This window comes from Oryzias latipes, chromosome 24 (assembly GCF_002234675.1).
Source record: "Oryzias latipes chromosome 24, ASM223467v1".
Classification (NCBI taxonomy): Eukaryota; Metazoa; Chordata; class Actinopteri; order Beloniformes; family Adrianichthyidae; genus Oryzias; species Oryzias latipes.
Genome location: NC_019882.2, coordinates 14762983 through 14779217, shown reverse-complemented (window position 1 = coordinate 14779217; position 16235 = coordinate 14762983). Strand labels below are relative to the sequence as shown.

The 16235-nt window shown below is 38.1% G+C and overlaps 2 protein-coding genes across 6 annotated transcripts in view; both read right to left on the bottom strand.

Annotated features, from left to right (window-relative positions):
• Window positions 1-5834, bottom strand: part of LOC101165932 (intersectin-2) — a 38020-nt gene extending 32186 nt beyond the window's left edge. For 3 of the 4 annotated variants that reach the window (XM_020714499.2, XM_011491810.3, XM_020714501.2), the window contains exons 1-2: window positions 5739-5834; window positions 159-225 (exon numbers count right to left, since the gene is read on the bottom strand). In XM_020714499.2, the coding sequence (XP_020570158.1) occupies window positions 159-165 (7 nt within the window). In that variant the 5' untranslated portion in view covers window positions 166-225; window positions 5739-5834. The other variant, XM_020714500.2, reaches the window with a different exon arrangement.
• Window positions 5835-10183: 4349 nt separating this feature from the next.
• On the bottom strand, window positions 10184-16140 carry ddx1 (DEAD-box helicase 1). 2 transcript variants are annotated; one of them, XM_011491809.3, is made up of 26 exons: window positions 16047-16138; window positions 15887-15938; window positions 15727-15790; window positions 15595-15624; window positions 15416-15512; window positions 14980-15027; window positions 14804-14887; window positions 14630-14713; window positions 14477-14553; window positions 14314-14386; window positions 14097-14173; window positions 13909-14023; window positions 13663-13801; window positions 13121-13181; window positions 12923-13021; window positions 12740-12829; window positions 12484-12672; window positions 12023-12074; window positions 11807-11953; window positions 11646-11737; window positions 11501-11573; window positions 11353-11425; window positions 11223-11265; window positions 11055-11150; window positions 10859-10979; window positions 10184-10772 (listed from the first exon to the last, which is right to left on the bottom strand). In XM_011491809.3, the coding sequence occupies exons 1-26, from the start codon at window positions 16060-16062 to the stop codon at window positions 10642-10644; spliced, it is 2223 nt and encodes a 740-aa protein (XP_011490111.1). In that variant the 5' UTR covers window positions 16063-16138; the 3' UTR covers window positions 10184-10641. The 2 variants fall into 2 exon arrangements, with proteins under 2 accessions (XP_011490111.1, XP_011490110.1); XM_011491808.3 differs by having other exon boundaries at window positions 10859-11150; window positions 16047-16140.
• Between the last annotated feature and the right edge of the window lie 95 nt (window positions 16141-16235).

Below are 16235 nucleotides of genomic sequence, written 5' to 3'. Positions count from 1 at the left end.
CTCCCACCATGCATTGGGGGCAGAGCAGTGGCACAAAAGGAGACCAAAATCAGACAATTAAAAGAGATCAACATTTGTCCTTTTTCCTCATTTTCAGCCCTCGTCGTTTGTTAAATAACCACAAACTCTGAGATTCAGGACACAAACGGTGCTTTTACCATTCATGGCTGCAGGTGGAAGGCTTGAGAGGGAAGTCCTCTGCTTAGCTGGCTAAGTCTCAGACATCTGCAGGAAAAAAGGAAGAAGAGCGTGAGTGTTGGCCAGCAGGATGCAAAGGAGGGGGCATCAAAATAATACCCCAAAAAAAGAAGCAAAACAGGAATATATAGTTTACATAAAATCTTAGCCATGACAATGCAAACAGTGACAACAGATGGAAGGTGATGTAAGAAGGCAGACGACACAACAGATGGGGGTAAACAATAGGATGATGGGCAGCTTACAGAGCGCTTGTGTCTGCGCACTGCACTTTTATCACTGATTTTTGGCTTTCTATGCAAATACTTTGTAATAATGTGAGAAAAATGCGTCATTTTTCTTAAAATACCGTTAAAAAGTCCCTTCTGCCAAAAAAGCATGCTGAATAAACCACTTTGAGCTAGAGAAATGCTCACTGAGATGAGTCTTTTGTTGTTTTTAACATGTTCTTGTGGCATTTTTATGATGATGGAGGACATATATATATATATATAGAGAGAGAGAGAGAGAGAGAGAGAGAGAGAGAAAATTAGGCGAAAGATTGCATTTCTGAGTATGAAAATATGCAGATGATTCTATTAGTGATGTATAAAAGACACTGCTCTGCTTCATTGTGATGAATCAACTTGCAGACAAATGGATCCATTTACGTCTTCATTTAATTGATTGATTAATCAATTATTGAAAATGGTTAAATTGATTGACTTCTAATGATATTACTTCACTTGCTCCAAAAATTGATAAATTGATTCAAAAATCTTTCCTAATGTAACATAATTTTGCACGTTTTTAACTTTTGATACTTGATGAAATTTTGCTATGAAAATCTCGGAAACAGTGTTTTGTCTATTTTACGGACATAGTATTTTTTTATCATATTAATGACTTTTATAAGTAACATAATCTGCATATATTTTATATAACTGATCTGCATTTGCCATGTTGATTTCTAAAAGTTATTTTTAGATTAAAATTAAGTAATTCATTTTTGTCATGTGCTTTATTGATACTTTATGATTCTTAATTCTGTCTGATAAAAGCTAAGAACCGGATATTGATAAATCATGTAATAAAATGGTTATAGTATAACGGCGTGGGATTATATAAGTTCGCCTCCTTCCAAGCAATATTTATTAATATGCCTAATTATCCCAAGTTTGATTAGTTACTGTATGAATATATAACTGATGATTGTATTGCTTTTGTGTATTTCTATTTGATTGCTTGAAATAAACCATTTCAAATCAAATCAAATCAAATTTTCCCTATTCCAGCTGATATCTGGTTGAAAACTGCACGGCTGGATGGCTCCAATATTGATTGCCCTTTTTGTTGCACCGGTAATGTTAGGTTGGGCTTGTGAGAGGTTGTAAGCTAGCACAGGAGAATGTAAACAGAAAGCTCTCAGCAACGTGGGAGGGAAGGGGTGGTGGGGTTGCTTCACACCAACAGTACCGCCCACAACTGTGCCAAATTTCTATTGAACTCGTGCCGCTGTGCAGAAATTATGTCTTATGGAAAATGACAGGCATACCAGTAATCATAATTAAAAGACCATTGGGAACACTTTGAGGATTTATCACAAGATGATCGGAGTCGGGCAGACAAAGTGCAAAATTCAAAATGTGTTTTGTTTGGTTACAAAGAACAGTTTTTATATCACTAGTGATTTAAAACTGAACAAAGTGGCACTCTGTTTATAAAATGATTTATTCTTGAATGAGAACCACATTAATTACCTGAAAAGAAAGTTTCTTCATGGATTTTAAACCGGAAACAATAGCAGATGTTGTCATATTTGCATCAAGATTTGACAAACGTCATCTGATTTTAACGAGATGTCAAAATAAAAAAGGGTGAGATTTTGAAATAGCAGTTCTGTCTTTTAGCAGCACGCTTACTATAGTTTCACCCATTCTTCAAACGATCTAATGAAATCTTTAATGATTTGTCATAATTTCTCATTATAAGAAATACATTTTTTTTCTAATTAGTCGTAATTTCAGCAACTTTACTCTAAATAGTTTTACCGATTCTTCAAATGATTTTATGAAATCTTAAATGATCTGTCGTAATTTCTAAATTTGAATATATTGCGGCTGTTTCTAAAAGCTTTTCAGTCATTCAGTCTGATATTTTTGATTGCATGGCACCATGAACACTGTTCAGTAAATATGCTTTCTTTTCATTCCATAAGCTCAGTTTTTCCTTCCTTAATGAGTCTTTGCAGACAGACCTCATATTTTATTTCCTTGTTTCGCCTCTACAGAAGCCTAAAACAAAAGATTCTGCTCCAAATCATTCCACTTCCCTTTCTCCATTTCTCATTCAGAGTCATGCATCTCTTCTTAAGCAGCCACCCCCCATTAAGCTCTTATTACACTGTCCCCCTCTTATTGACTGCACTGCTTTAGAGGGAATTCCAGTGGTGGTGGTGGTGGTGGGGAGGGGCTGCAGCTATGTTCTCATGTCACAGCCTACATGTCCCATTCCTGCCTTTTACCTGAGAGGAAGCGCCTCACAGTGTGCCCTCCTCCCCTGCAGGCTGCTGCAGTAAACCACTGAAGTCAGCTTCTGCTTTGTAGAATAAAGGGGAGAGCTGCTCATCACATTCAAATAAAAGTGTCCTCGAGAAAATTTGGACACAGCAGAACCCTTTCAGATATTTTACAGATATTACAAATACAGATATTTTGTTCTTCTGTTGTAGTTGTTGTTTTTCAATTTTCAATCGTTTTTGTTCCTGAACAGCTGTTTGTTTTTGGTGTGAACTTCATTACTTATTACTGTATTTTGGAAGAAAAAAATTGTTGTTTTGTTTTTTAGGCTTTTGCAACTGTATTTATTTAATATTTATTTAATAAGAATCTCATTTTTGATAACAATTTTCATAATAATTTTAATAATAATTTTTATCACCTATCTATCTATAGAAATTCCAAATATATTGTGATTCATTTGTAAACAATGAACAACAAATTGAATAAATTACTGACTTAAATGCTTTATTTCAATTATTTTTATTGCTTTTATTCCTGCACTGATACACATAAAAGTACTTTTTGGTTACTTTGAGAATATATTTAAGAAAGCTGAGATATTTTTGTATGAAATGTGTTTCTGGTTTGTAGAAAAATAAAAAGAACACTTATAGTAAGCACATTTTTTTTTTATTTTTTACATTTTTTACTAAACCTCTGAATTCTGCAGAAAAGACCAGAATTTAACAAAAACACAATCATTCAAAATCAAATACTAGTTTTGACTTTGTAAAAGTAAAAGTAGGACATTTTGTTCCTTTTTTTTAATTGGAATTTGTAAAGAAAATTATTGTTTTGCAAATAAACATCATATATTTAATCCCTTTAATAACCACTGATTTTAATTTCCATACGTCTGTTTTTTATTTTTTATTTTTAACAAAGCCATGTTTAGCTTATATTCTTGGTGGAAAAAACTTTCAAATATTCATTTTTATACATTTTTTAGCTTCAAATTGTATTGCAGAAATAATAACTGCTATGAATATGTGTGTCTTCAAAATGAACCGATCTCTTAATTCTCACCTCAGCAGAAGCTGTAAATCTCTAACCAACTTCCTTGTGTTAAAAAAAAAAAAGTAACTTATGCACAAGCTCTGTCAACTATTTACCAAGCACTGATTCAGCCGATGAGGTGTTTCAAGAAGCAAGATGCCAAAAATGAATGCCCCATAATGACTAATTCATAATAATTATAATAATAATAATGATGAACTCTTATTATGTCCATGACTATCTTGAAGATAAACAGCACCTGAGCTGTTAGCACACATGCACTCCTCATTCAAAAGTACTGTTTGAGAGTTTTTTTTTTTTTTTTGAATCACATGTCATCCACAAACACGTCTGCAGAAACAAGCGTGTTTTCTAATCCAACCTCCTAGTCCCTGAATCGGACAGGCCTCACTGTGCAAACAGGACACATCCTGGTTTGAATCAACACCGTGTAAACAGAGGACACCCTGTGCTTCCACACCGACCGAGCGACCGAGCCACCTCACAATCATACCTGTCATCATGCTTCCAAATGCAAAATATGAGAAAGATTTTAGAGATAAACTAAACTAAACCATTTTAAGTTTATATTTGAGCTTCTAAGGAAGGGTGGATTAAAATTGAGAAGTGATTCATGATCTGATTAGGATTGAATCAGGAAAGAGTGTTTTTTTTCTTTCTGGACACTGATGAAGAATCGGGGCGCTTTGCGACTGTGCCCTGCATGCTGATGGACACCTGTGAGCACCCGTCAGATATAGCATGTCAATGTGAGGGCCGGCGTGCACGAGCGTGTCTTCACGTGCACGTCTCACACACAGGGGAGAGCCTGTTCTGACGGACACAGCTCCGGAAGCTTTGAGGAAGAAAGACTCCTGTGTGTCTTTGCACCGTTTGTGTTTTAGCATATTCAGGACAAAAAAAGAAAAAGATACCTCTGTTGTGATGCAGGGGAAAATCTGCATCAACTTCCTGCAGCATAAATTCTCAGTTTTTACTCATAATACAAACGTTTTTATTAATTATAAACATTTCCATGCTGTTTTTAACACATAAAACTTGTCATAGACATGCATCTGGGTGTTATGCAATTCACCATCTTGGCAGGTGGATACACAACAGTCCCTGCTGGGAAGGGGCCAGATGTCCAAGTTCGCTCAGATCAGCAAAGAAGAAGCTTCTGTTTTTCACCAAACACAGCAGAAATCTCCTCAACAACCTGCAGTGAATGAAGCGTAACCTGCCACACCTCCCATTCAGCAGCAGAGACACTAGCCTGTGGCGTGCTCCCTTAACGCCTGATATGATGACACCTTTTCATGTCAAGCCAACAAACGCCCTCTCGTGTGAGGTGTAGCTGTGTGGTCGGCTCCTTAGGGGTGTGCTGCTGAAGTAACACTGCAAGTTCACACAAACATCTGTAAAATATGAGACTGACAATCGACGATTGAATGACAAATTATTACAAGTGACACGTGAATGCACCACGTCTATAGGAAGAGCTGCAAAAATCAGTGTCATAATGTGTAAGGATGTGTAGACCTTAAGTTAATATTGCTCCAGACAAAAAAGGAAATACAAAGCAAATAAATATATTTATTGAAAAAAAGAGATTGGTTTTCTAACACTTAATGATTTCAAAATAAAATAACCTCAGTGGTAAATATAATAATTTATACAAAGCCATTAAAAAAGGGAGAAAAGCAGACAATAGGTTGCCAGTCAGGATTCAGACAAAGCTTTAAAGAGAATCCACTCATCCGGATCATTTTCAGGTGAGAAAAGCATCACTGCAGCAAAACAATCCACCGTGGATCTACGTTCCACTGCGTCGCTCATTAGGCTGCACTGACTGTGGGTTTAATAAAGCAGAACATCCCACTTACCTTGAACTAATAGGTGAACGAAAAATAAAATCGAATAAAATGACAGTATTGAATATATCCATATGAGTCACATTGCACAGCGTTTGGCGAAGCGGCGGGAGGATTTGTAATCATTTACCTGTTGCTGGAAAATAGCGGCGGGCTTTGACATCCAGGCGGAACACCGAGCTACTAAAGAGGGAGGATCGTTCCAGCGGTCGGGGCGGGCGCGAGGAAAATGGGCGTTTCCAGTTGAACCGTCAAGTTCCAATGTTATAATATGTTGGCAGGAAGAGCTTCCGGCTTTGCATTTCAAAATAAATGTATCCTAATTAAACTGACGTTCACTGCCTTTTGCAACTGTTTTTTTCTTGTTTTTTTTTTTTTCACTTTAAATTTTTTAATAAAATAAAAGAAAAAATAACGTGAAGCAGTTCCAGTTAACAATGATGCAAAATGGTGTGAGTGCTGGAGGAAGCAAGATACAATATTGGTTGGGTCCACTGTCCTGCCAATAAAAATAAATTAGTAAATATATTTGTTAACCGAGGAGAGTTTGACGGGTGAAGGGTGTGTTGGGTGTTTTACCTTAATATTGTGTAGTTTTGAGGTTTTTTGTTTGTTTGTTTGCTTGTTTCTTTGTTCTAAATGTTATAGCGCTTCAAGTTGCGCAGTGTATGCGAAGCGCTTTTCAATAAATATAGTTTGATTTGATTTGATAATTAAATAATAAAATAATAATAATAATAAAACCCCCTAATTTACAAATGTATAAAATTGAGCTCAAATTCAAACAGTAGATTTAAAAGAATAGTTATCCCCCTTGAATTTGAATAAAATAGGAAAAAAGCAATAAATAAAAAAAGAAAAAACAGAAACCATGCAGACTAGAATAGAGAATATATGTTTTGTTATAGTGTAAAGTTGGACCTTTTAACACAGGACTCAATAGTGGTCTTTTCTCAAACCAGGTTCTAGTGGTCAAATGAACTTTATATTTGGTACTTCCTGGTTTGGTTCAAGTTTGTTGATAGAATATTCTGTCTTCCTTTAATCAAATCTCAAGACGCTGAGTAATGTAATTAAAATGAGACTGGTAATTAAGTAGATTAATTTCCCTTTTTGACTCATTCTCAAACAAAAATAAAACTTAAAGATTTTGTTTTATTTCCATACCATATTCACATTTTGATGGATCCCAGATGACGTAGGGAACTACAAGATCAAAAAGACATAAATGTCTAATTTTTCTTTATTCTCCTTCAGATAATTAGTATTTCATTTCACTTTGAACTACTTCCTCTTTTTGCTTCTATCCCTCCTTGTCTATTCTGCATCATTGTTTTTTTCCATGTAACTCTTTGTTAGCAGCGTGTCCTAAGAGTCCTCAAGAAGTCTTCAGCTTGTTCAGAACGCAGCAGGTAGATTGTTAGCAGGAACTAGCAGAAGAGAACACATCACTCCTGTGTTAGTTTCACTTCACTGGCTCCCAGTTGAATCTAGAATTAAGTTTAAAATCCTCCTGCTAACTTATAAGGCCTTACATGGCCCCATCCTATATCAACGACCTCAGTGCCTTATCAACCAAATAGAACACTTCGCGCACAAAACGAAGGACTGCTTGTGGTTCCTAGAATTAGTAAAAGTACAGTTGGAGGTAGAGCCTGTAGCCACCAAGCCCCTGTCTTATGGAATAAACTCCCAGCTCATTTAAGAGAGGCTGACACAGTTTCTACATTCAAAGTTAGACTGAAAACATTCCTCTTTGTACATAATTATTGCCAGACTAGCTTGAGAATATTTAAATGATTGCTCCCCTACCTCACCTACTGTAATGACGTTTGGGGGAATAATTATAATTTTCATTACATCCAGTATACATATTTCTCCGCAGAAGCAAGATTGTTTCTTAAACCGGGCCAGGGTGACCCATTCCCCCTGTTTAAATTAATACTATATTATATCAATATTGATATGCTAAAGATTTTGATTTTCTAGTATTGTATTTATTATTGCCATCCACAATAAGCACCATAGAGCATGCAACTTACTATTAACATGTTTGAATTACATTTCTATAACAATGACAATTAGTTGTTGGGCTGCTGGAGGTTAGAAGCTGGGAGAGTGATGATGCACTGGGGCTCTGTCCTCTATTCTGAATTGAATTGAATGAAGTGAAAAATAAAAGTCATGAACTTCACAGCTTCCACACCTTTATTGAAAGATTTTTGCCCTGCACAGCAATTTATCTGTCCGTTAGTTCACATGTCAACACATCTCTGTCAAGGTTATCTGTTGGGCAGTCTCTGTCCCCTCAAAGGCTTAGAGCCATTTGCCTGCCCTGAGATAGAAGCTTATTAGAGCTTTCAGTGGTGCAGAAAGAGTGAAGCTGGAAGCTTTGCAGGCTTTCATTCTGTGCCGTTGACACAGCTTGCATCAGCTCAGGCGGGCGGAAGATGAGGAAACACAGGGAGGCTTGGTCTGATGCCTGTTTAAGAAACTCAAATGTTGTTTTTTGTTGCAGTAATAGGATTTGGAGCAATGATAGCCGAATAGAGAAGCAGGTTTCAACAGCAGATTTAAAACCCATGCTGGTATGTCAATAAAGGTTATGCTCCAGATGTAACTAATCGAAAGTCCTTCAGTTATCTCAGAATCAGTTTGTTTTCTATGTTTGCCGACAGTACGGTTCACAGATATCTAAGACGGCCTAACGGTGTAGTTCTGCCAGAATCCTTGTTAAACTCTGGGAAAGCTTTACTGCCATGGATTACAAACATATTGCCCTTTTGTGTTTAGCTGGTGAATGGTTAAGAAAAGAATGAGCAAACTTGTCATTCCACTCTTGCAGAGACAGTCTGTGCTCTAACCTTCCTTATAAATTCTTTAAAAAAAAACACCTGTCTGAATTCTTGCTGTTTTTTTCTAAAATTCTTTTCCTTTTGCAAACTCAAATCAAAGTAGTTTTTTCAAGTGTCTGTGAAAACACATGCTGAGATCAATTCATTTTTGGTAATAAAGTGAAATTGAAAGCATAGTCTGTTAAAAGGCACGCAGGAATTGCATCGGCTCCCGTCCAACGGCGAATCAAATTTCTGTAATTAATTTCCTGGATCTGAAGAATGAAGGGCGTTCTTTGCCTCAAACAGGGAGAACTTATCTTACACAGTTGGCATTTTTGGTGAGTCCATCAGACTTTCTACCGGGGGAAAGTGCTTGTTGAAAACACTTTTAGTAGGATGCATGGGAAAGATTAATTCCAAATAAAAAAAAAACACCTAATGTATTTTGCTAATAGAAAATAAAAGCTTTGTTTTTCAAACTATCACCAACCAAACTTCATTTTTTAATGAGTTTTGAGACTGAGTTCAAACATTAACTGTGGAAGAATAGATGAGAAAAGCCTTAGAGCAAGTTCTACCATCAGACCTTCAATCAACAAACCAAGTGTTTCTTCACATCGATGAAATAAATAAATAAAGTAATTTCTTTTCTAACTTTGGATCAAGAAGAACTTTTTTCTCAATACAAGCAGTTCATTTTCCCTCCATCTTTACTGGATAAGCATCACATCTTTGTTCATCCAATGTTACATCCGTCTAGTTTTTGGTATTGTTGGCACATTAAGGAAAAAAAAATCAGCAGAGCCAAATCTCTTTTCCCCTAAAGGCTTGTCTAATCATCTTGTGAAATATTTATATTAATTATATTTATAATGTTTACAAAAGTTTGGGCTCAATACATTTAGTTATAGAATGTAAATTCAGATGTTTTAATCTGTGAGGGATCCAGCATTGGTATGCCATCTGATGATTTTATTTTGATTAAAATTCTCTAGGCTTTTCCCTCCATGCTTAGCACCCCATTATTGACACCCCTATTGTTTTCCGATGTCTCCATCTTTTTTGGAACGCTTTGTGACGGCTGTCAGCCTTATTTCATGCCGATTATGAATGGGGATACAGTTTAATCTCTCAAAACAATTCTAAACCCCTCCTTGTGTTAACAGAGTCACACAAACTGTGGTGGGAGCTTCATGGTGTGGGTTTTGCAGCTGCATGCAACAAAAAAGTGAATAAAACGCAACTTTAGATACTTTGAGTGTATTGTTACATATAGTCATGTTATCCAGATACGTTTTCCTGACATGCTAGCATTTAGCATATTTTTGTAACAAAACAGAACGTGTTACATTTGCTACATGCATTTCTGACACCTCTACTTCTTTTGTATGATCCAAACTTTCTTAAAAACTCGTAATGAACTTGGTCCATGTTTCCTGTCCTGTAGTTCATCATCATTCCATTAGGGGCAGTAGTAGGTCTTTCTGTTTATTTCAAAATGGGTGCTCAGATTAAATCTCAAACACAAATTTTTGCGGGAAAGGTTTGTCATTTTTAAATCACCCAAATGCATCGTAATCAATGCCGTTTCATAAAAACGTTTTTTGTGGATTCCAGTATAAAAACATCCAAGTTCTAAAAAAAAAAAAAAAAAAGGAATTTTTTGACAATTATCTTTACCAATGCAGAAGAGTCAAATATGAACAAATAACTTGGAAATCCAAACAAGACAAAGATGAACTGATGCGACTATTTCCGTTTATTTTAAAGAGGAAAAGGACCATTTAAGCTTCAAATAAACTAAAACAAAAAAAAATTACCAGAGTACAACAAGGCAGATTAGGTGTTCATTTTCACACTAGATATCTCCAATCAGTCTATAAACTCTGGCTCTACTTATAATTGCAAATCATGAAATGAGCTCAACATGCCCACATAGCAAACCTGCAACTCAAAATGTATAAACTCAGAAGTCTGTCCTCTCCAGACTCACTGTGCAGAACTTTCTCACAACATGCTGTGATTTTGACACTCTTTAATTAATGCATGATTTATGCCAATACACATCTGCTGGAGTTTTTTGGTTTCATTTTATTTCACTGCACATTGTTAAGAAGTAGAGCGAAAACTCAAATCTGTCGGTGCCCTATGAAGATTTCCTTTTCTTAACATGCTTTCCTGCGAAATAAAGTGTGTTTAGAAAGCTCTGAAGAGCTGGTTTGGCAAGTATCCAAGATGAAGGAAGGAAGTCTGAGCTTCTCTTTCAAGGTTGGCCAACTCCTGGACCGTCGGAGCCAGGGCATCCACGTGACCCTTATAGTTTCCACCTGAACAAGGTTGATGGGGTTTGTTAGAAAAAAAAAACAACAACAGAAAAAACAGTAAATCTGCAGTCGTGTGGGATCCAGCATACCCCCTAAAGCTTTGCGCTGCCCGTAGGTCACTTTGCCATCAAACTCGTCCACTGGCACTTTTATGTCCGTCCCACAGTGGGTGATTGTGCACTTCAGATGCTCCTCAATTTCTGACAGAAGCTGGGAGAGGGGAAGAATATTTGCAAGGAATAATGAAATCTCGATTATATTCTGCAAGAGCCCGTCTTTATTCACCTCTTTTTCATTGTACCAGATGGTGCATCCTCCATCTTCCTTCAGTCGGGTGTTGTAGCAACCTCGGCCTCGGTTCGGGCAAACATGGTACCACACCTGCAGGCGTGGAAGGACGCCGTCACAAACACGCACAAACTTAACCGTTGGATTTGTTGATGTGTTCTTTACCTTTTCTTTTTCCATGGCAACCAAAGACATGGCCAGTCCCATTCTGCATGTGAAAACATTTTCATGTTAAAGTTTAACTCTCAATCAAAGAGAAAGCTGAAATTGTTTCTATTATTATTATTTAAAGGACCTCTCGGCTCTTCCAACTCGGCCGATCCGATGGACATAATTCTGCTTCTCGTCTGGAAGGGTCACATTGATCACTGAGAGGAGAAAGAAACAAACTTGACATGCATATATGAAATATATAGCATGCTTCTGTAAAGAGGTCTTCATACCGTAAGGCACTCCGGAAATATCAATCCCCCTGGCAGCAACGTCAGTGCAGATCAGCAGCCTCACTTCTTTTCTCTAAAAACACCTCAAATCTCAGTAAAGGAGTTCGACTTTGCTCAGCTGTCAGCATTTTCTTCCTGCTTTTACCTTAAAGCACTCCAAGTTGTGCTTCCTCTCATTAGGCTTTCGGTCGCCATGGAGACAAACGCAGGAAAATTGGTGACCTTTATTATCTGGGCCTAAAAATAAAAAAGGTTGGGTTATATTATTTTTTAGTGATCAATAAAACACCAGTAGAACCATCTGACCTCCTCCTTGCTGGATGAAGTACTGCTCCATGTTGTCGCAGTCGATCTTTGTGCGACAGAAGATTATGGCCTGGTCCATTTTGTGCTCTTTAATGGCCCTCACTGTGTACTCGCCCTTCAGGAGCTTGATGGCTTCGGACCACATTTCTATAACCCACAGATGTATTTTTTAATGCTGTTCATAGAAGTGATGTGTGGGCTGCTAGAAGCTTGTACCTGGAGTGTTGGCTCCTGGCCTGGTGTTGTCTTTGACGTGGACTTCATCTGTCTGTCCAGAGAGAACAAAACAAAAAAAATCAATTAAAGCTGCGAGTGGCGTTGTATGGCCCTCAGGCACTACTATCCGCTCCTGCCACCCCCTTTTGACCTGCCCTAAATGGCTGAGCGGCTGTTTTAGGCTCCTCACTCTCTTCCTCTGCTAGCCTGGTCAGAAGAAACTGAAAAAGTAAGTTTTGGGATTTTGGACGTTTTTTTGTTAACCACGCCCACATTCCTAGTATGCGAGAAACAGGGGAATGCCGATTTTGCGAGCTCGCCACACTAACCCCGTTAGGAATCAACAACTTCTAATTCCAACATTTTGTCCCAGAGTAGCTTCAGAATGATGTTCGAGGAGGTATGAGGCAATAGATCAAAACCCTAGCAGGAGTTAGAGGATTGAACCGTGGCAGACTCACCCGAATGTGGGCTTTTCCGAGACGCTCCCACTGCCGGTCGGTTTTAGGGTTGACGGGAACCACCACGTGGTGCACCGTCTCTGGGACTGAGTCTTCCCCTTTCAGGTCCACCCACGTGGGAAAATGCATGATGCGCTCCGAAAGCTTCTTCACATCAAACGAGTGCAGCGTAGCCGAGCACACGATGACCTAAGGAAGAAATCCCTCCTGTCATCCTGTACGGCACTGCTACTCCCAGAAAGTATTCTATTAGTACCTGTAATCTCTTGCCATCGGAGGTCACCTGGGGAATCTGGTTATGAACCCTGTTTATGAAATCTGTGTAGCCTGCTGAGAGGAGGCCGTCCTTAATAAATAGAAAACAATTACTTTGATTTTTTATTCATTTTTAGGCAAAAATGGATGAGTGTAGCGTGAGCTGAAAATGATCTGCACATACACACTCATCCAGGACGAGGAAGCGGACTTGCGAGAGACTGAGCTTCCCGGTGGAAATGAGATCATCCAGCCGCCCAGGTGTTCCCACCACAATGTCAACCTGTTGACGGGCAAATGCAAAGAGAAATAAGGAAAAACTGAGGCTCACAATGATGGGAGGTTTATTTGGGTTGTTGTGACGAATATTGGTGCGTCATACCCCCTGCTCTAGAACTGCCAGCTGCTCCTTGGCAGCCACACCACCAATAATCAGAAGCTCCCTGCAGAGAGAGAATGAAATGTTGTAGGACATGCAGTCATTTTTAAATCCAACTCACTGCCTCCACCTGCTGGTAAATAACATGAATTACAGAAATCTCTCAAAAACCACTGATGAAAATCCTGTTTTGGTGTTTTTAACATGTTCTTGTGGCATTTTTCTGATAATGGAGGATATATAGAAAGAAGGGGGGGGGGGTTTACTCCGCGCTAACAGTCCCACCCACAACTCAGAGGTGAATTTCTAATGAACTCCTGCCGCTCTCCAGAAACTATGTCCTATAGAAAATGACAGGTTACTTGATTTTAGCTAAAAATGAAGTAATCATAATCAAAAGACCTCTGAGAATGCTTTCAAAAAAGATCAAAGCACGATCAGAGAGACTTTAAATGTTGCTAAAAGACAGCAGGATATCTACATTTTCATTCAAAGCGACATAATGATCTAAACATTTTTGCTTTATGTTGGTTTCATCTCATTACCTGAGTTTGGGGTTGTCCACGTATTTTTTTAACTGTTTGACATTGTTGAAGGTTTGCTCTGCCAGTTCTTTGGATGGCTCAATGATCAGAGCTTTGGCTGAGTTTGACGAGGCTTTCACCTGACTCACTTTAGCAGTTCCTGCACAGCCACACAGCAGAAACATTCCATCATTTAAATATAAATTCATTCAGATCCACTAACCTCTAAATGACAAAAAAAACAAAACAAAAAAAACAAAGTGACACCTGTGTGAGAGGATTTGACCGTGTGACCGTCTGGCGCCTTGTCCAGAGCAACAAACCCATTTTGGGGCGGATGTTTAAAGTCTTCTCCTCCAAAATTAAACTTCAGTTCTGCATTCTGGGACAGACAAGATGATAAATAAATTGCAAGTGTATATTTGTGATTTCGTCTGTGTTTGATGTGACGATACCTTGAGAACGCAGGAAACAAAGAACGCCTGATTTTTCAGGTTTTGAGGGATTTCAAAAGCCAAACCCAAGTCATTGCCTTGAGAAACATCAAAAAAAAAAAAAAAACCACAGCAAAAAAAATGTTACAGTAGATGACAACATGTTTAATATTTTCCACCAAATACAGTTATGTTCATATCCCTCAATAAATAAAAGGTAGAAAGACTTTGAACTCACCATTTTTAGAGTAAGAAATTTGGTTTTTCTCCAGATCGAGGTAGCATCCAATAGTGTCATGCATGGTAAACTCCTGCAAGAAAAAAAGAAAAGAAAATTAAGATAGAGCATCGTCTAGACCTGATCCAAACAAATATTTGTGGGTCTAAACGACATTTGGTACCTCTCCATAGCTGTCAAACTGCTTGTTGTTGGATTTCTTCCCAGTACCACCAAAACCAAAACCGTACTTATCCGTTCCTGCACAGCAATTCAAATCTTACTGTTTGAGGTCAACTCATTGCATCTGCTGTATAATCTGCTGTATTGTTCATACCTAAATCCAGAGCTGCCTGAGTGGTGGACCAACCCACTCGGCATAAACCTTGGTCGCTGCAGGTGACTTCATAATAATATTTTCCTGTAGAAAAAGTTTCCAAAACCCATTTAGCTTCATATTCCAAGGAGGTTTGGGGTAATCACATATAAAAGTATGTAAAGCTTTACATGCCTTTTGTGACGCCTTTGGTGGAGCGACAGCCATGCCACTCTTTAAACTCCCTGCTTTGGCAGCACAGTCCATCGGGGCCAATAGCTACAACATTAAAATTAGTGAGTTTTTCACGCTAATCGACAGTCGGACTGGTTTGTTAGACTGTCCTTTTTTTTTTCTCCAGCACTACTTACCAAAGGCTGGACTGCGGTCGTATGGATTCATCTGCCACTTGTTGAAAACTGGGACACAAGAAAGGAGCAAATTAAATATTAACATAAAACAACCGAGATAAGAAGTAAATTAAAGGTGGTAAAAAAGTCTACCAGGGGTTTAGCTGCAACACTGGAAACTGAACAAAAAAAAAGTTAAAAAACATTGCTCCAAATCAAGAAGAGACACTTATGGTGGTTTGAAATGAATCAGATAACTTTACAGGGAGGTCCACTGGAATCCTTAGTAGGTCTACAAAATATCAGAGAGATCATCTATCTCTCAGAAGGGATGGAGATCTCAGCCTCCTTCTAGGAAAGCTGAAAGAGGGAATCGTGTGCATCCTTCCTGACCTTCCCAACCTGAATCCGTACAAACTAAAAACCAAACGAGCTCAAAACCAAAAACGTTTCTCACTAGCTCCTCCAGTCTTGATAGAAGCTCGGCCCATCTTGCCCTCCTGCTGATCCTTCAGTGTTTCGTATACGATCTGGATCACTGGAATACTGAAGGCCTAAGGATGAAAAGAGGATTATTACTTCTAACCTATAATTGTTTAGTTTATTTGCGTGTAATTGATGCTTAGCTTCACTTACTCCGGTTTTGCCACTGCCAGTTTCTGCTGCCTTTATTACAAAATAAATAAAATAAAAATAAAATAATGATGATTAAAAAAAAGAGTTAGAGCTCTACATTTTAAATGAGTTCGTTATTTAAAAGGAACCTACCATAAGTACGTCTCCTCCACCGAGAATAAGTGGGATGGACTCCGCTTGAATATCTGTAGGCAGCCTGAGACCCAGTAAATCAAAAAGTTAAAAGCAAACTGGTGTAAATGTCAGAAAACATTGTGCCTTTGCATGACTTAGCGGATAAATGGTAACTTACAGCCAGTCCATCTCCTCCACCGCCTGCGCGATTTCAGGCATCACCCCCATTTCTGTTCAACAATGGGCACAAATTGTGATTCATTAATTATTAAAGACATATGTACAGTTTTATGAAATGAAAAATTACGTTAAATGCACAAAGTTTGCATAAATCTTACCAGAAAACGCTGCCATTTTTAGCTACTGACTGTCAACCGGATGGACAAAGATCGGTGCAACTTCTTTAACGGTCTGCCACATCGGCCTAACATTAGTTCCGGAGAATAAAAGATTAAGGAATTATGTAAAAGATTGATCTTGTGTTTTGAAAAAAACAACATGTTGATAATTACATATATATATATTAA

Coding starts and splice junctions, on each gene's coding strand:
- ddx1 (XM_011491808.3), bottom strand. Junction 14,554..14,629: donor TCAGGCAGCTCTGGATTTAG/GTATGAACAATA, acceptor ATTGCTGTGCAG/GAACGGATAAGTACGGTTTT. Junction 12,673..12,739: donor CCGATGGCAAGAGATTACAG/GTACTAATAGAA, acceptor TTTCTTCCTTAG/GTCATCGTGTGCTCGGCTAC.